The sequence below is a fragment of the Sesamum indicum genome, linkage group LG6 (assembly GCF_000512975.1).
Source record: "Sesamum indicum cultivar Zhongzhi No. 13 linkage group LG6, S_indicum_v1.0, whole genome shotgun sequence".
NCBI lineage: Eukaryota > Viridiplantae > Streptophyta > Magnoliopsida > Lamiales > Pedaliaceae > Sesamum > Sesamum indicum.
In genome coordinates this window covers 17,029,567-17,049,118 of record NC_026150.1, presented here as the reverse complement: position 1 = coordinate 17,049,118, position 19,552 = coordinate 17,029,567, and the positions used below count along the sequence as shown (strand labels likewise).

At 38.2% G+C, this 19,552-nt stretch overlaps 5 protein-coding genes across 5 annotated transcripts; 2 read left to right on the top strand and 3 right to left on the bottom strand.

The window, feature by feature from the left end:
* On the top strand, window positions 33-2,330 carry LOC105164738 (small nuclear ribonucleoprotein-associated protein B'-like). The gene is given in 3 exon segments (XM_011083480.2): window positions 33-722; window positions 725-1,021; window positions 1,829-2,330. Coding segments are annotated over 2 exon segments (822 nt in total). The 5' UTR covers window positions 33-176; the 3' UTR covers window positions 1,001-1,021; window positions 1,829-2,330.
* On the top strand, window positions 3,479-5,418 carry LOC105165055. The gene is made up of 2 exons (XM_011083931.2): window positions 3,479-4,379; window positions 4,492-5,418. Exons 1-2 carry the CDS (start codon window positions 3,755-3,757, stop codon window positions 5,259-5,261), a joined length of 1,395 nt encoding a protein of 464 aa, XP_011082233.1. The 5' UTR covers window positions 3,479-3,754; the 3' UTR covers window positions 5,262-5,418.
* LOC105164737 (ultraviolet-B receptor UVR8) lies at window positions 5,521-8,598 on the bottom strand. The gene is made up of 5 exons (XM_011083478.2): window positions 8,373-8,598; window positions 8,065-8,241; window positions 7,375-7,410; window positions 7,106-7,230; window positions 5,521-7,027 (listed from the first exon to the last, which is right to left on the bottom strand). Exons 1-5 carry the CDS (start codon window positions 8,470-8,472, stop codon window positions 5,723-5,725), a joined length of 1,743 nt encoding a protein of 580 aa, XP_011081780.1. The 5' UTR covers window positions 8,473-8,598; the 3' UTR covers window positions 5,521-5,722.
* On the bottom strand, window positions 9,214-10,303 carry LOC105164736 (mitogen-activated protein kinase kinase kinase 1). Its single transcript, XM_011083477.2, has one exon. It carries the CDS (start codon window positions 10,060-10,062, stop codon window positions 9,322-9,324), a length of 741 nt encoding a protein of 246 aa, XP_011081779.1. The 5' UTR covers window positions 10,063-10,303; the 3' UTR covers window positions 9,214-9,321.
* Window positions 14,501-16,595, bottom strand: LOC105164735 (GATA transcription factor 12-like). Its single transcript, XM_011083476.2, has 2 exons — window positions 16,083-16,595; window positions 14,501-15,536 (listed from the first exon to the last, which is right to left on the bottom strand). Exons 1-2 carry the CDS (start codon window positions 16,401-16,403, stop codon window positions 14,778-14,780), a joined length of 1,080 nt encoding a protein of 359 aa, XP_011081778.1. The 5' UTR covers window positions 16,404-16,595; the 3' UTR covers window positions 14,501-14,777.

Below are 19,552 nucleotides of genomic sequence, written 5' to 3'. Positions count from 1 at the left end.
TTGTGATTGCTGCGGTTACCGAAGTCGCGGTTGTTTCTGTATTTCTGAAAATGTAGATAAAAGGAGGAAAAAGGTTTCATTTTCATAAACCCTACTTCCCCTTTTTCCCCCGCTCCTCTCAGAACTCAAAATCCCAGACACAGAAAGAGAGTCTTGCAATCTCTTTTCTCGTCAAAATGTCGATGTCGAAGAGTTCCAAGATGCTTCAGTATATCAATTACCGAATGCGGGTGACAATCCAAGATGGCCGTCAGCTTATCGGCAAATTCATGGCCTTCGATCGACACATGAACCTTGTCCTCGGGGATTGCGAAGAGTTCCGCAAACTTCCGCCCACTAAGGGCTCCAAGGAAGAACGCGAAGACCGCCGCACGCTCGGCCTCGTCCTCCTCAGAGGCGAAGAAGTCATTTCACTCACCGTCGAGGGTCCACCTCCCCCTGACGATTCCCGCCTAAAGCCCACTTCCGCAAACGCTATTCCCGGCCCCGGAATTGGCCGCGCCGCAGGCCGAGGCGTCATTACTGGCCCACTAACCCAGGCCCAGCCGGGCCTTGCGGGGCCCGTTCGGGGAGTCGGTGGGCCTGCTCCAGGTATGATGCAGCCACAGATTTCTCGGCCGCCTCAGATTTCCGGTCCACCGGTTTCTTACCCTCCCCAGCCGCCGGTTGTAAGGCCCCCTGCTATGGCTCCGCCGCCGGAGGTTTCCCTCCGAGGCCTGGATTTCCGATGCCTCCGCCGCCGCAGTTCAGGCCGGGGATGCCGCCTCCTGGCGGGTTTGCTCCTCCGCCTCAGTTTGCACAGAGGCCGCAGATGGTGCCACCGCCTCAGATGATGAGAGGTCCACCACCGCCTGGTGGACCGCCAAGGCCTGGTATGCCTGGTGCTCCACCACCTGGCCAGCAGCCACCGAGACCTGGCATGCCACCTCCGCCGGGTGGACAGGCTCAGATATTTGGTCCGCCCAGACCAGGGATGCCACCTCCACAGAATCAGCAGTAGTAGTGATAATGCTTTCATTAGGTTAGTTGTTATTAGTTGTTATTGCTATGAGAATCCTACGGCTTATTCTAATTTTCTAATTCGTGTTGCATTTTCTATGTTAGTTTTTCTTCTTGGTCCTCCTAGGATGCTATAAGAGATTAGCATTTCAAGATTTTTATATATAGTTTTGTTAATTTGATTTCTGGCTTCTTGTGTTTAGAGAAAGTTAATAGCCTAGAATGCACAATTTCTAATCACAAATCTGGCGTGAATTTTGTTTAGAAAGTATGCAATTTCAATTTTAAATGTTGTGAGGAAAATTTAGTTCAACAAACTGTTGGTGGGCTTTGAGAGACCATACAACACCCCTCCTTAGCTCTGGCTATGCACATCCCCTACTTGTTCTATTGATCATGTATCATGTACTTATCATGACCACTCTTCACCATACTCTGCATAGTGGGCCATCCACGCCAAGGCATCCCCAAGAAAAGAAATAACACATTTGAGAGATCATAGAGATGGATAAATGTGAAGTATAATAATGAGTGATCTTATAAGTTTCAGCTTAGCCAGAAGTTTGGTGAACATGTTCACTATTTTGTATGGCATTTCTAGTCAGAATCCTTTAGTTGGCATCATGCATGCATAATTGCATTTTATCATGCCTGTAAACTAAGTTTGTGCTGTTGAGATCAAGCTAGTAAGCTGTTGTTCCTGTTCTTTGATTACATTTAGGACTTTCTCTTTGCAGTAAGTTTACTGGATGATTTGAGCGATTAGGCTGGAAGTGGTCTTTCTTGTTAATCCATATCTAAGAATGTGATCTCATGTTGTTTGTGGCAGGGGTTTGTCCAGTTACTCGTCTGGCTGGAGTGAAGATTACCTGAAAATTTGCTTTGGCTGGACTTGGACGCTCCATGCTTTCTAGTCATGAGATGTTCCTGTGAAGATTAGGATTTCATTGTGAAGTTGTCTGGGCATAGTATGACCATGAAAATATATTTTGTCTTAGCAAAGTCTTCCTTATGAATTTGAACTGCACCGTGACTTGAAGATGCTGATTACGTACATTAAACACAACCGCGTATCCCATTCTCATCAACCTCAGTGTCTCTGTTCATTTTATGTGAATTGTTTTGCTAGAGATAATATTACCCTATGTTTTCTTCCATGTAGCTAATGCTTTGTCTTATTTTGATAATTAGAGTTGATGAATTTGACAAGTTGTATCCAAACTAGATCTGGTGATACTCTAGTCTAGACCCTCTGTTTGGGTGGGAAATTGGAATCTTGTCTCCTTATCAAATGCCATGTATTTTCAGCTCAAATTGACAAGTTTAACAAATGAAGAATCCCAATTTCAGATTATGAATGTGCAGCGCGGTGGGTTTCCATTAAACCCTGTGATATGGCGCTTGCAGTTTTTCACTGTAAATGAAAAGGATTGATTATGCCCTTTTGAATATTATTTGGTCAAAGGATAAATACATCTTTCGTCCCTGTACTATACCGACTGATGCACACTCCCATTCGGTAAATGAAGGCTTAAGCTGATTCTATCTCTCAAAGTTGCATTGTCGTCATTAACGGCAACGGCAATGGCAATGACAATGTTCCTCCTCAACTCCATGCCCATTTCATTTCACGACTTTGCTTCCGGTTAACGATTTCACAGCTGCAATTGCAATCAAAGACAGCTTCTTGACCCTTAAAAGTCGTTGACAATTATGCCTTCACTGGATGCCGCCCAACCCCATCTGCTATGGATGATTCAGTCCAAAGGAACTCACCCCTTCGCTTCCAAATCCAACCTCATTTAAATTCAGTCTAACATTCTCCCCATTTTTCTTTTTCAAAATTCACTAATTCATACCATTACTTTTAAACTTTTTATTCCTAATAATAAAAAAATGATTGATGATGTTACATATCCTTCAAATTTTTATATGTACAATTCATACTATGATTTTTTTTTTAAAAAATTTCTATGAAATATTTAATTAAATTAATTGATGTCAACATTAGATATTGCCAAAAGACGATATATTTTGTTAAGATATATTGAAGGTAGGTATACAGAACACATCATTGTTCAAGCTTCCGGCTAAAAGTTCCGCTCCTTTCCACTTTAGTTCCCTTGTTATAATTGGTTTCACCTCATTGGAAAGTGGAACAAGAGTCGTGTTTATTCATAAATTTAACACAGATTGGGGTTGATCGAGTTTGAACTAATTATATGACAAGTGCAATACTCTTAATTTTGTGATTGATGTAAGATCAAGGAAAAATGATTAATTCCATGACAAGTATATTATATTTGTTATGAGATTGATTTGTTTCGCCCAAAATTGTTTTGAGTAAAGAATCTTTGTGTTCTTTTATTTGATGAGTGAAGTCGTTTTATTACTTAATCACAACGTTACATAAACAAAGATACATTAATTCATAAAATGGTAAAAGAACAAAAAACAGAAACAGGCAATTTAGTTTAATATTTCTTACGTACAAATCAAACTTGATGAGGAGGTCTGACCTTGGGATTTCTGAAACCCAACGCCACAAAAACCCCTCAAAAACAACACTTCAAGTCTTCAAACACAAACAAGAACCCTCCCAATACCAATTCCCAACCGGCTAACACCTAGATTTAAGGCCACATTACACCTTTACAACCTCTATAAATGGAGACACCATGCATGCACTTCCACAACACCATCCACAAAACTAATTCATACACATCTGCTACCATCAACATCCCAATCACAACCCATGGCTCGCCTGCTTTTGTCAGCCCTCGTCCTTCTTACGGTGGCCTTGTCTGAGGGGGCACCCAATAAACCTAAGAAGGTCAAGTGCAACGACAAGAATTTCCCTGCCTGTTTCCATAAGGATCTTTATTGCCCCGATGCTTGCCCGCAGCACTGTACAGCCAACTGCACGACGTGCCAGCCAGTCTGCGTCCCACCACCACATCCTCCTAAACCGCGTAAGGTCAAGTGTAAAGATAAGAACTACAAGAAAACATGCAATAAGCAACTCTATTGCCCTGCTGCCTGCCCACAAACATGTATAGCCGATTGTCCTACGTGCCAGGCGGTTTGTCCATCACCGAGTTACAGCCCTCCTCCCCCAGTAGTTACTCCTAGCCCACCAGCCACTGCTCCTACCCCACCTCCACCAACAAATTCCACCCCATCATGGCCTCCTAGCCCGAGTTACACCCCGCCACCAGCTACTCCTAGCCCTCCTCCTGATAGTTCTGAGGCTGCTGGAGGGAAAAGAGTCCGTTGCAAAAACAGGTCATACCCCAGCTGCTACTACAGGGAGCATCGTTGTCCAGCTGCTTGTCCTAATCGTTGTGAGGTTGATTGTGTCACCTGCAGTCCTGTGTGCGGTAAGTTCTCCTTAGCTTTCTTCCTCAAACATAATTCATAAATAAACGCATTAAGATGCAGATGTACAGTTTAATTTCTCAAACATATAACATTCTTAGCTACTCTGAACAGACTGCAATAAGCCTGGAGCAGTATGTCAAGACCCCAGATTCATTGGCGCTGATGGGATCACTTTCTACTTCCACGGCAAAAAGGACAGAGACTTCTGCATAGTTTCTGACACCAACCTGCATATCAATGCTCACTTCATTGGGAGGAGAAATGAAAACATGGGAAGGGACTTTACTTGGGTTCAATCTCTTGGAATCCTGTTCGGCAACCATCAAATCTTTGTTGGTGCCAAGAAGACAGCTACCTGGGACAATGCTGTCGATCGGCTAGAGCTCTCGTTTGATGGACTTCCCATCTACCTTGTTGAGGGAGAAGGAAGAAAGTGGCAACCGACCTCAGAGCCTGGCATAACCATCACAAGGTCCCGTGACACTAATGCAGTGGTGATTGAAGTGGAAGGCAACTTCCAGATCAAAGCAGCAATTGTGCCCATCACAGCAGAAGACTCAAGAATTCACAAGTATGGCATCACAGACGAAGATTGCTTTGCTCACCTTGATTTGGGGTTCAAGTTTTATTCATTGAGTGGTGAAGTGAATGGAGTTTTGGGTCAAACATATGCAAGCAACTACGTCAGTAGGGTGAAGATGGGAGTGGACATGCCGGTTTTGGGCGGACGGAGAGAATTTGCTTCTTCAGGTCTCTTCTCCACAGACTGTGCCGTTGCCAGGTTCAAGGGAACACAATTGAGTTCTGCAAACAATTTCCAGTATTCAAACTTGCACTGTGCAAGTGGTCTTGATGGCCGTGGAGTGGTGTGCAAGAGATAAATCTGTTTTCGCTCAAATGTCTGCAGCATTTGTGCGAGATTATTGCATTGTTCTTGTTTCATAAACATTAATGTAATAAGGGTAAGGTGTTCTAAAGTTGAAACTTCTGCCCAGATAAAGTATTTATTTTATTAATTCTATCACAAAATAAGCTTCTTAGGGATTATGTCTATTTAGTTACGAGTTCATCATTCAGTTAACTCCACCATTGGTTCGAACTAATTTCCACAGCACTGATCTTTCTCCACTTCAGATACCATACATGAAATATTTCTACTTTTCCAACTTGAAAAAATCAAGCCAATAGTATGGCTACATCATTAATTGAATTTTAGAAAAGCAAGATCCTATCTTTCAAACTTCACAAGAAGTTTCTATTCAACTGCTAATAGAGATGCATAAACAAATTTCTTAGTATTTTCTAATTGTTATATGGGCAGAGTCACAAGTGCAGATAATATTTATTCGGCAGTCCTTGAAGAAGTTGATTTTAGGCACTCTTGTACTATCTCTTGTATCTTTCTCTTCATCAGCTTGTCTTTTACACCAGCAAGCATGTCCCGATAGAACATTTCTAGACGAGCGAGTTTTCTTTGATCTGATGAGTCCAGCATATTCTCCCACTCTTTTGCTATATCAAACGTACCAGAGTTCTGGAGAGAGCTTGGAATTTCATGCTCTATGAAAGGCTTCCCAAATATTGCGCCATGCAGTATGCTAACATATCTTTCCATTATGGAAAGTCTTGATTGAAGGAGCTTCATCTCTTCCATTGCTGCAGATAGTCTTTTCTCGATTTCTGCACTTTCTTCAGGATTCTTTTCTTTGCTATACCCATCTGGCCCCCTATTTTGTGACTCCTCTTCCCTGAAATCATCGCTGAGCAGTGGCCATAATACTACTGTTGGGGCATAGCAATCAACTGTCTGACCGTTTCCAAGGACTCCACTTCGTCCCCGGCCCCAAGACCATAGTTTATACCCAGCATCAGCAACAAGAACTGTATGGGCTGCACCACAGGCAACTTGGAGAGGTTCTCGGAATCTGTGGTCATGCAATCCATTACAAGGAATCAGTAAGGGAGAAAGAGCATCCCCAGCATCAGGCCCAATAAACCTAGAATCTGGACATAGACCAAGGCCCTTTTCCATCCCCCAAGACCATACTTCTCCAGCAGACGAAACGACACTTGTGTGAAATAAACCACAGTCAACAGATACAAGGAACGTGCTCTGTGGCAATCCTCTTACAAGTTCTGGGGACAATAAATTTTGGGTCGTTCCATGACCAAGCTGCCCATTATCTCCCAAGCCAAATGTCCAGCAGAAACTTTCTAAAGTGTCACTGGGTCCCTTTCTTTTTGCTAATAAAGCTGTATGGGAAGCACCACATGCTATCTCATAGACCTCCCAAGGGGAATCAGAGTTAAATGTTTCTATGACCTCCGGATGCGACCTGCCTGCATTGTCTCCCATACCTAACTGTCCATGGTTGTTACCGCCCCAAGAGTAGCATACTAGATCACCAACTTCATATGTTTCTCCTGCAGTAACTAACGCAACGACATGGTCATTTCCACATGCCACCTTAACAACGATGTGGCCATGGAAGTTCCAGACTGGAACTGGAGCTACACTGCTGACAAGTGAAAATTCTCCTTCCAATGGCTTGCTTTCAGAAGGATGAGGACAATTTCCCCACATCCACAAAGCGCCAAGATTGTCTATGGCCAGTGACATCATTGCTCCAGCTTTGACAGAGGAAATCTAAACAGAAAGTGAAGCTGCCTGAATGCTGCTTACAACAAGGCTAAGTAATCATTTGAAAAAAAAACTTAGCTATACCTTCAGAGGTTTCCCACTCTTCATTTCATTATCTTGTGTAGAAGGACCGGGTGATCCCAATCCCGAGAAGCCCTCTAACTGGTGCGGAATTAAATAATTTTCTCCAGTAACACCAATTTGGCCATCCGTATTAAAGTCAAGGAATACTTGCATCCTGAGAGAAAATTTGTGAAAAAAGAAAAAAGGAACCAATTGCAAGAGGACTTATTTAGGTTCCATTAACTCATGAAGCATGTTTTTGTTTACAAAAGAGTCGTAATAAAGGATACAGACATTGTAACCCCAGGCCCAGACTGATCCATCATCTGTCATCAAACAAGAAAGCGATTAATACAGCAGTCAAAGTTCGAACTCTCAATGAAGACATGTAATTTCTATTTTCTAACGTTTACGACATATTCTAGCTTAAAATCAGCATATCATATTTTCATACATGTTGAGTTATCACAAACTATCGCTGTACGCTACTTAGAGCTTTTCTGTCAAGTAGGGAACAAAAGCAGAGAAAAAAGAGAAACTGTTCTGCATCAAATAGTGCACTATACCATGTGGACGACAATCTGTATTTATCACCTCATAAGAGGAAACGGTACCTGACAGAGCAAACAAACCAAACGCATTTTCAACTGAAATTCAGAAATATAACATATTTTTCCACCATACAATCTTCGAAATCTTGATTCACGTGTATAGTATACTGAGTTACAAGAATTTATTACCTTCATCATAAACCAAATCCAACAGTAAGTCCACAGAATCAAACTTCATTTTGTTCATTCTTCCTATAATTGTCCAAAATCATTCCCAGGCATTCACAAGCGAAATGGACCGGACCCAAATAACACAGAATAAAAGTTTCCAGTATTTGATCTTTATCCAAATAACAGAATCCCTAATATAAAAACACTAAAGTAGACATCAAAGTAAAACCATAAAACAGGAAAATCATAAAGTTGAACCTGCGAGAGCAAGACTGTGGTAAGCCCCAGCAGCAATCCCAACGATCTTGAGCTTGTCTTCCCTTTCATCATCAGACCCAAAGAAGCTGACACGGACAGGGAAATGCTGGTCTTCCTCCGAACCAGTACCGAGGCGGCCGAATGTTCCTCTCCCCCAAGAATACACTTTTCCATCAGCTATACACGCATTTTCACAATCCCGTTTTAATACATAATATTGTATCAGGCAATCAGGAAAGCAACTCAAAGAAAATAAAACACAGAGATGAGAGAGAGAGAGAGAGAGAGAGAGAGAGAGAGAGAGAGACCAGTTAGAGCGAGAGTGTGAGCTTCCCCAGCTGCAATTGAAATGATTTTCCGGGAAAGATTGGAGGGGTATGCAGGATTTACGACGGTGGGTTCCTCCATTTCTTGAGCTACTGCAAGCGCTTTGGTAGTAGTGAATAGTGAGGGATGATGATGATGATTGCCAAGATATAATCTTTTATCATCTTCTCAATCATAATGATCACTTCACAATCAAACCATTATCTTTTACCAGCAACAATCAATTAAACAAGTTTTATTATTTCACAATTATGTTTATTACATTTGTATTTCACAAGTTTTATAATATATTACGATGTCTAATTTATAATTATTTTAAGTTATATACAATACACTCAATTTACTTCAAATTAGAATGCCACTATTTCTTTTAGTACAATTTTGTTGGACACAGACAGAATGTGATAATTGGGGTTTTGATAATTATAATTTTTAAAAAATATTAAAATGACTATTGTAATAATTTTTGAAGAGAAAAAAATAAAATTAAATAAAAAAATTGGGTATTTAAAAATTAAAATAATATTTCTTTTCGTAATAATAGTATAGATGATGATAATTTAACAAATAAATTTTCGGTTTGAGAAACAGAATGGCCCAACTACATCGGCCCAATATATATTGATTGATGCATTGATGATTGTGATTGGGGCTCATTAATTGTAAAGAAAGACCCACTTCCAGCTCCAAATGGGCCTAGTTGTCAAATACACACGCAGATCCTAATTGGGTATCAATATCTTTGAGATTATACTAAAATGAAATTAGCGACTTAATAAAAGTGAAATTACAACTAATTAATTCGTAAATCTTTCTAGAGGATTGAGAAGGATGAAATTCATTAAGCATGTATTTACAAATTAATGAATGTGCAGTACCCTGCCTAAGCTAATTGCACTAAATTAAATTAAATCTTAATTAATTGTCTAATTAAACTACTAATTGATCACTGCTGCATCTCCCCTCTGCCTGTGCCTCCACCTCCGTCATATCATCTTCACTGACATAAGCCGAGAGATTCAAATACTTTTCTTGATCATCACCGCCGTTCCGCCACCGCGCACGGCACAGCACGCAGGTGGCTGACCTTCTCCGGCAGTTCCTTTTCCAAGCCAAGAAACACTCTTCGTGTATCACATTCTTGCAAGTATTGCACGCCACCACCCTCTCATCTCTTCCCATATACTCCAAACAAACGGGGCAGGCGGTGCCACCGTCCGCCACCACATCCGGCCGCCGTGAACCACTTGTGCCCCTTGCCTGGAAGAAAAGCTGGTGAAACATCTCTCTGACGGCGGCGCCGGCAAGTGCTTCGCTGGAAGTGGGGAGGTTAAGCAGGCGGTGAAGCTGGCACGGCCGGAGCGTCCGCCGGCACAGGCAAGAATCATCGAGAGGAACACCAAGTACTCGAATGAACACAAAGAGTATGTGTTTGCAAGGAGTGGTACGGTCGGGGCAGGTGCAGGATGGGGTGGCGGAGATGTTGACGGTGTAGACGTTTCCAGTGGCGCCAAGGATGAAAAAGAGGGAGTCGGAGCGGTGGAGCAGGCGGAGGCGGTGGCGAATGGCGCGGATGACACGGTCGGAGAAGGGTTGAGTGGGGTTGAAGCGGTGGCGGGGGCGGGGGCGGTGGTGGTGGGGAGGGGAGGAGCTGGAGGCGACGGACTCCATGAGGAAAAAGTTAGTTATGGCAGTTGGGGATTAATTGGCGGGGGGAAGAGAGAAGGATAATGGTTTCGGTAATGGTAATGGTAATAGTACTGTTGTTGTGTTGTTGTTTTGGGAAAGTATTGTCGTATATTTGGAAAGAAATGTGGTGGAGATTCGTTGGAGAGGTTTGGGGGACACGTGAGGGATTGTCTGAGGGTGAAAGAAACACACCTCACAAATAATAATTGACGACGGTTGAGTTTAAGGCACGTCATGGGCTCTTCTTGCAACTTCAATCTTAATGGTTAACTTGAAGAAGAAGTGAAAAATAAATCAGCTTTCATTCTACTTAATTTAGTTACATGATAAAAATAAAATACTTTTAATATAATTATTGTATAATTTAAAAAATAATTAATTGTATAATAAATATATTTTATGATCTAAACCTAATTTATGTAAAACGTTTACGCGATCGAAGAAGTCATACAAAATGAGAGACAAGAAAGACTCCAGCACAGGCCTTTTACTTCTTGGGCTGCCCCGTCTGACTTTTAGGGCCTATATAAGGCCCATTTAGCCCCCTTCCCAAACACGATTCACGTAGGTATGTGAGGGGGCACGTGATGATGAGATGGTGGGGGTTTTAATGGTACGTACGGTGTGTCTCTCTGTCTCCCATCCATCTCAACCCTCCCTTCCCCTGCTGCACCCTTGTCCCGTCAAATCAATACATGCTACTCTCCTCTCTCTCAATAATTAGCTACCCTTTCATGTATGTTTCCATAGACATTTGATCACTTGTGGTGTTTGAATGGCAGACCTATTTTTTATATATATATAAAGATTTTTTTTAATTTAATCCCATTTATTATTACTTTCTTAAATTAAAAAATTTTGTTAATGGAATCATAAACTGCTCTAATTAAAAATGGTTGGGTAGTTAGCAGCATGAGATGGTCTAGGTCAAAGCACCCATATTCTCGCGAGGATCATGAGTTGATTCAAGTATATATCACATAAGGGTATACTAATTGTATAGCAGGCTTGCCGCTTCATGTAAAATACATACTAATTGATGTGAATCTACGTTAAAAAGAAAGAGGAAAGAATAGAGGTGAATTGTCAGTAAGGTGATGGAGGATTGGAGACACACCCTCTCAAATGAACATGCAAATATCCCTCATCCTCATGCATGGAATGGGAGCCCATTATATTCAAATACACACTATTTTTCTCCATCATTCAACCCACTTACAATGCACCAATTAGGACCACTCGTGCTCCAAGATTCCTTTTTTTTTTTTTTTTCTTTTTTCTAAAACAAATAATTCAATTGGAGTAACGTTGAAGATATATATATATATATAATAAGATCCGATAAGTATTCGACTAAATTTAGATAATGATTCTTGAGGAAGCATTCAATTTTCAATAGCTTAATTTGGGAGATGACTCTCACTCTCCCATGGGTTGCGGTGCTCACGTGCCTTGGATATGTACCAAACTAGCTACTAGAGTTAGTGGGGACTATCATATCTATTCATTTATTTTATATCATATGCAAAACTAGTTGTTTGTCTGTCGTAATACTAGTTCTTTTTATTAATTATACATTAATTAATAATTAAAATTTATAATAAAGTTGTATTCGATTTCTTAAACATAAAAAAGAACCAATAGAATGGTATTCATATTACGATGAAATAAAACACAATAATTACAAAAATATTCTTGATCAGAAGAAATTCAAGAATATGATATAATAGAGTGTTTGAAAATTTTTAATTCAAATCGGGCTTGATCAGGCATGAATTTATTATATACATGACAAATATAATACACTTATTATGTGATTGATGTACAATTATAAAAAAAAATAAAAATAATCAATTACATGATAAATATATCATGTATTAAAAAAAATAAATGCATGAGAGGTAGAGGTGGAGGTTGAGGCATGTGATCACTGATAAAACGCTGCCCTACACAATTAATGTTAAGTATTGTTTGATCCACCACTCCCCTTTCACCTCTCTCTGTCGCATTAATTAATTAGTTTTATTTATTCTCGCGACAATCATATATATAGCTTCATGCTATGCTATGCTGCCAAACACATTTTATAAAATAAAACTGGTTGCAGAGAGGAGAATACAGTACATGGGTTCAGGTTTTCTTATTTTTTTTTTTTTTATATTATTTGCAAAGCAACAAATTATGATAATTAAAGATTAAGACACCATTAATTAATTAAAAAGTACAGGGTAGGCCTATGGATCAGCGATGCCTGGGATCGCACATAGGGTACTACTACCTATAGCTACTATCATTTTCCCCAACTATAACTATATTCAATATATTAATTATACATTAATTAAATATTAATATATACACAGCTTCTCACAGCCATCCACCCTCACCCCACACCAAGAAAATCTTTACTTTTAGTTGCGACCAAAATTATAATTTTAATTTTGTAAGTATAGAAATATTTTATTTTTTTAATTTTAAAATGACTGAACAGGTGCACCTACTCCTAATACTAATAGGACTATAAAGCAATTTTTACTAGAGGGATTATCGTCGTCCCAATATATATATATTTGCATGTATTGTAGTGTAAAATCTAATTTTATATTATAGAATTATAAGAAAATGACTCGATACGTATGAAAAAAAATCAATGTTAAAATAAGTGTGAAGCTAATTAATAAAAAATATTCTTATTAAATTTATTGTTAATTAACATTATTTAACACAAAAAAATTTATTTCATAATGAATTTAGCAACAAGTTAAAAAAATTTAATTAGGAGGATTATATTCACATAAAGGAGGAATGGAAGTATATGTAATTGTATGTGGGATTCCAAACAAATTGGTGGTATAGGTAGAAGAATGGGTGATGAGGAAGGGTAATTAATATTGGTGGATGATGGGGGAATTAGGGGGTTAATTGAGGAATGCGAAGCTGTATTGAGAAATGAAAAGAATAAAGAATTGGTGGAGTCCGTGTCTGTCTGGCTCGCTCTCTCTCTCTCGCATCACATCACATGGTGTGCATGAAAGTAGGCACGTCTGCTGAGTTCTGACTCCCGAAAACCCCAACCCCCGCCCTTTTTATTTATATCTATGGACTCTTTCTCGAGAACCGATGAATTTGGGTGGCGGAAATTGAATTCCGTGCGAGAAGATATGATGATATGATTGCCTATATTTAACCAACACCCAACGGATTTCAGGAAACGAGGAGGTAATAACAATACATGAAAATGAAATTCCCACTATAATTTTTACGTACGGTAAAAAACAGATAGAAAAATTAAAGTCGTCTTCCACACAGACTCAGATCATTTTCTCTCTCTCTCTCTCTCTCTCTCTATATATATATATATATACACTGATTACTGACTAACATTCTCTGTTGGTAATTTTGTTTTGAGGAAATTCACCATCAGAAATACAATAGCATTATGCATCTTGTATATATTCTTCACTGAAATTTATGTGCCTCCAGAATTGTCTGGAAATTGTGCCCTCTTCTCTTGTTTTTACCAATCTAAATACATCAACACTACAGACTTCATGAGTATAATTATTCTTTTTCTTTTATTTTTTAAACCCTTTATTGTTTTATTGGGTGGAATGTGCATGATTTTATTTTACTTACTATATTTACATATTTATGAATTATGTGCTCGCAATTTTAATTTGTTAATGTCCAATTTTAACCGGCAATGTTACATGAATCTATGGTAAGGTATGTCCGAACGAAAATGGGCGAGTCAAACATATGTATTGTTAGTGAATCATGGTCCGCACACAAACTAATTCTCACAATTTCAATATATCCGAGAAAATGGGGGGAAAAACAAAAAATGAAAAAGTGACACTCCTGCACGTATTTTCTAGTTATGGACCAATACAAACATCTTTCAACATATATATCCACAAAATCACAATGAATGTGAGTTTTCTTGTCTGTGGAAAAAAAGGCAATATATGTATATATATATGCTACCGACATGTATCTAAATGGATTGGTAGTTTAATTGAAACAAATGCATGCAAAAATGATTGTTTACCACATAATTACCTCGATTAAAATGAAATTCTGTGTAAAATAAATTATTTTCGAGGATGTAGATAAAAAATTCTTACTAAAATTAGATTTGATTGAACTAAATCAATCACAAAGTAAATAAAATATACTTAATTGTCTTGTGATTCATCACTATCCCTTATTGTATCCAAATCACATGACAACTTGATTGTATTAGACATATAATTAGTTCAGATCCAAACTCGAATTGAATTAAAATTTCACGATGTAAACCATTGGGTGCGCAATTATATATGTTTAATCTCTCACTCACTACTCTTGATTATTTTCCGATCAAGCAACAGATAAAAATCAAATTAGAAAGTGAATGATGAAGAATGAGGAGATGTGCAAATTAGGAAAAATTGATTGATCAAGAATTGGCCAGATCATTGTGGCAAAAATACATTTCGAATTAAGGACATTTAGTAGTCCTTGCAGTCCTCTATTGTTACTCCTGATAAAAATTGACAAAGAAAAATACTACAAAATTCGATGAGTTAGGAATCAATTCTCCCAGCAACTAATGAACTAAAGATCAAAATATAAAATCAGCAAACTTGTCTAAATTTAAACTTCAAGGGCCTCCCACATGATTAAACTTACTGATCATACTGATCCCTTACTACCAATTAAATCAGCTGTCGAAAATCGGGCCCGATATGTTGATGAATCAAGTAATCATCACTGTTGGATACATCGAACATCATGCTCTGATGATGATGATGATGATGATGATGGTGCAGAAATTGCTGCTGCTGCTGCTGAGTTCTCAGCATCTCTTTCTGCCTTCTCAGCTCAAGAACTTTCCTGTGTGAATTGGAATGTTTGGTCAGAACAAAAGTCGGGCTAGCAGCGGGCCGGTATTCGGGTACCAGCCGCCCCGACTTGTACCTCACCCCACAGGCATTGCAGAGTGTCTTTGGACCCATGGGCCCGGTCCGCCACTGTGGCGTCTTGTCGGTGGCGCAATGCAGGCACTTCCGCCCCTCGCCACCTGTTGAACTATCAGGCACTTCCTTTTTCTTCTGGCCAGCTGGCTTCGTCGATTTTTTTCCCGCCGTAGTGGCAACATCGGACTCCGATGATGACGACATGGCAGGAACGTCGGGTGCTGCTGGTGTAGGGGACACGACAAGGAGGCGGGATGTCCAGTTGCCGGGGGCGGCGCGTGAGCGCTTGCTACGGGCCTTGGCGGGGACCGACATTTCAGAGCGGAGGATGGGGCCTGGACGAGAGGCTTCGGGCTGGAATTGGTAATGGTGACTCTCGGAATCTTCATTAGTTCGGGCCTTGACTCCTTGTATCAGTTGCATCTTCTGCATATCGTCACTAGAAAATGATTCCTCTACGAAATTGGATAGCCATTCCAGCTCAGCCAAATCGTCATACTGCAAAACGGGGAAAATAAGTTAATATTAAATGACTGAATAATTCACTTCATGTATATATATATATATATATATTTGGTATAATTCATTTTTTTTATAATTATTGCTTAATCACTATAACTCGATTACTCATCCAGAAAGCATACACTTGAGTTTGCAGCCTTCTTTTTCATCCAACATCATTTTTCAGGTTCATTCTCGGAGAAGGTTAGCAAAAGGATATATGCAACTTTAAAGTTCTGAAAATTCCAATTTTCCTTTATGGAAAAACTTATATATTTTTCTCCTCATAAAATATAGGAAAAGCTATATATTAGTATATATCTTAATCATTTATTTGTTCTTTCATATATTAAGGTTTGAAAGGTTAAAAGCAATGAGTTCCCATAGTAATTCTCAAAAACACTCCACTATTAAAAGACATATAAGTTAAACAAGAAAAGGTAATGCGAGAAATTAAATTCACTCATTTACAGAATTCATATTGATTAACTTGTCATGCAATCATATATTGGTTTGCATGAACACTTCAATCCAACGACATACCGGGACACAAAGTTCACTTGAGAAGTGCCCATCCGCCAGGCTGCGGTGCCCAACGATGTCGGCAGCGAGGAAATGTGGTTCAGCGGTAGAGAACGAGGAGTTGCATGAAGTGTCGACCGGCGTGGCAGAGGAGGATTCTGTGGAGGTCCCGGCCATGGCAGCATCAAGACAGCCATCGGCCGCTACCATGGTTTCGTCATTAGGCAAGTCTAGGAGGTCGTCAATGATGAAATGGTCGCCAGTTTTGGGGTCGGGGAGTCGTCTTTCAGGAGTGTGTTGAGCATGATAGTAGTTTGTTTCGAAGAATTCCGGAGTTTCCATGTCTACAAGACTCGGGATGTAAGAGGAAGGAGAAAGTTGAGAGAAATAGAGAGTATTGGTATGTGTGTGTAATTTTGTTTTGGGGGGGGGGGGGTGGAGGGAGAGAGTTAAGGAGAGGAGTGAAGTTTTGGAGAGAAGTGAGGGGATAGGTTTATTTGCGCTTGAAGGGGACAGGAGGGGGCAGCTAAAAAACTGGATTTTGACGAGGAAAAACTATGGCTTTAAAAAGAGGTGGAGATTAGGTGGTTATAAAACGGGAATTAAAATGGGTAAATATTGATTGAGATTGTGGGTCGGAATTACGAGAATGCCCTCCTTCGTTCTTGATGAAATGACAAGAATGTCCTTATGGGTTCATAGACAAAAGGAGAAATTCTTGGTCATGGGGTGTTATGATCACGACGTAGTATTGGTGGACCACACGTGAGGTGTGGTGTTGGGGATGATTGATATACATTGAATTGCTATGCTAGCTATAGGAATGGTCTTTGCTTAAGAACTAGGTCATTCCACTGCACTCACACCACGTCCCTTTTCTTTCATCAGATAAGAAGGCCAAATTCACTGCAGAAAGTGCAATGGGACCATACAAGTTAGGGCTCCGCCCCTATGTGGATTTCATGCTTTTACCTTTTTTTTTATATATATGTATATATGATAACATACACACAACTACCAACATTTTTCCTGTTCTTGTTAGTGGTCAAACACTTATAAATTCATAGGTATGGGAAATTCACTTGGTTTTGTTTGGATAGTAAAGCATTTGAATTTGGACAACAACTAGAAATTTTAAAGGACTTTAATATTAAATCAAAATTACTCTATTCACCAATGAAAGGGAAAACAATTAGTATACGTTATTACAATTTATTTTATGGATTACAGAAAAATGACACTTTTCTCCCTGAAAGGAAAATTCATGAGTGAAGTTGCTGACAAAATTCATTTGTTCCCATTATATTGTTTATTCAATTTTTTTTTATTTAAATTAGATTTGATCTAATCAAATCAATCATACATACAGTTTGATGCACATGTCACGTGATTGGTCATTTTCTTGAATCTTAAACCAATCATACGACAAGTGTATTACAATTATCATATAATTGATTCAAATTTGACCGAACACTTGCATCATTGTATGCCAATACATCAAATGCGTACTTTTGCATTCTTGATATGTAAATAATATTTTTATACTTGTACTCATTAATTAACTAACGGCTTTTGTCATTCACTGCAAAGAAAAGTTACAGCACTTGTTTTATGCCAAGTTTCAATAAACTACTAAGACCCTGTTGTAAATAATATATATGGGGTCGATCTATTTAATGAGAAGTTTCGTATTCGATCTCCATCGAGTATTAAATTTTTTAGTGTCAACAGCATCTACCAATCGTGAGTGGAGATAGTTTCGAGCTCAATAGCCTTAAAAACATCTTGTGGGGGAAAAATAAATTAGGTTCGTAATTTAACCAAAAAAAATATATTTTTTTTTTCCAAAATTCATTCATTATAAAAGAATAACTTAATAGCTATACAAAAAATCGATACAAAATTTTTTGTTGAGCTAATAATCAATATATAATTATTTTTTTGTTAATTTATATTAGTAAGTAAATTCCTTTACTAAATTTATTAAAAATATTTTATTTGCTACTTAATTCAACGTTATTTTTTTTTATTATTATTATTGAGTCATTTTTTGAGGTGGTTTGTTACGTTATTATTGAGATTCATAAATTAGTTAGAAGTAATGATATGTTGACATCGAATACCTTAGGAATGGATCTAGGCAGGTTTGTCGCTGCGGCTCGTGCATTAGCGTCCAAGTTTTGCAGTTTTGATTCCTCTGCTTTAATTTTTTTTTTCTTTTTCTCTAATAGCATCGATCATTGTGCATTTAAATTATTTTTTTAATTTTAAATATATAGATTACTGATATTTAACCCTTTTTTAATACCGTTAATTTATTTTCTACCTTTTGTTTATTTTCGGACACTCCCACTGCTAAGCACGACGGTTACAGCTGTAATGAACGGTGCCGATTGCGCGAAGTGGTGCTGGACGGCGGGATCGTTCTCGGTGGTAAGCCGGCGGGTTTTATTACCACCACCTTGATTTTGAGCGAGTCGAAGGTTAGAAGGACCCGGGTTGGACTTGGACTTGGAGACACGTAGCTCTCGGGGGCCGGTTTGGAAGTTAATAACGTGGAAAGTGGGGTCCACTTCTTAGGACACAAATCCCTATGTTATATGGGGAGTGGATAATGCTGCGGTCATCAATCGAATTAGAGAGAGAGAGTAAAAAAAGAAGCAAATGTTATTTTTAAAAATATTTATTTATGTTATGTCATCTATATTAATTTTTTTTAAAAAAAGATATATTTTTCACTTATAAAGCCCGCTTATTTACATTACGACACTAATTTTTTAAATTATTAAAAATATCTTTTGTATATTAATATTTTTTAATCCCTAATCAAATTTCTATTCTCATCTATAGATCTATATTATCTATCTATATTAATATAAAAAAAAATTAATTACTCATAAACAATGATTTGCAACATCACAACACTAATTTTTTTATGTCGATAATATTTTTAAGTTCATTTTTTTATTTTTTTTTAAATGTAATATGTTGATCTATATATTTTATTTTTTTTTATGTATAATATATTTTTTAAAAATGTACAAATATTATTTATTAAGTGTACTTAAGAACAACGTGCCATAAACAAATTTTCTTCTCTGTATTTTTATCTAATTCGGTATGAAATTTTAGATAAGTATCGAAAAAGTAAAATATTATCATAATATTACTTGCAATAATAGTTTTGTTTAAAGTAGAGAATTAGTGATCTTGGATTTTTACTTTAATATGAAAGAGTGATGATAAGATAGTAATGTTGATATTAATATAATGTGAGATACATACTAAGACATTGTTCCAAACATATGTTCTTTTCTTGTACCTAATTTCAACCAAAATCCTCATGTTTGATCAGAATTTAGGTTTGATGAGTGATACTAATGGTTGTCGTCGTTATTTCTAAGTCAAGAATAGAGTGAAATCTATTTATATTTTAATATCAATTATAAAGTATGAAAAAATTAAAATCTCGATAACACTTTCCGATTTTG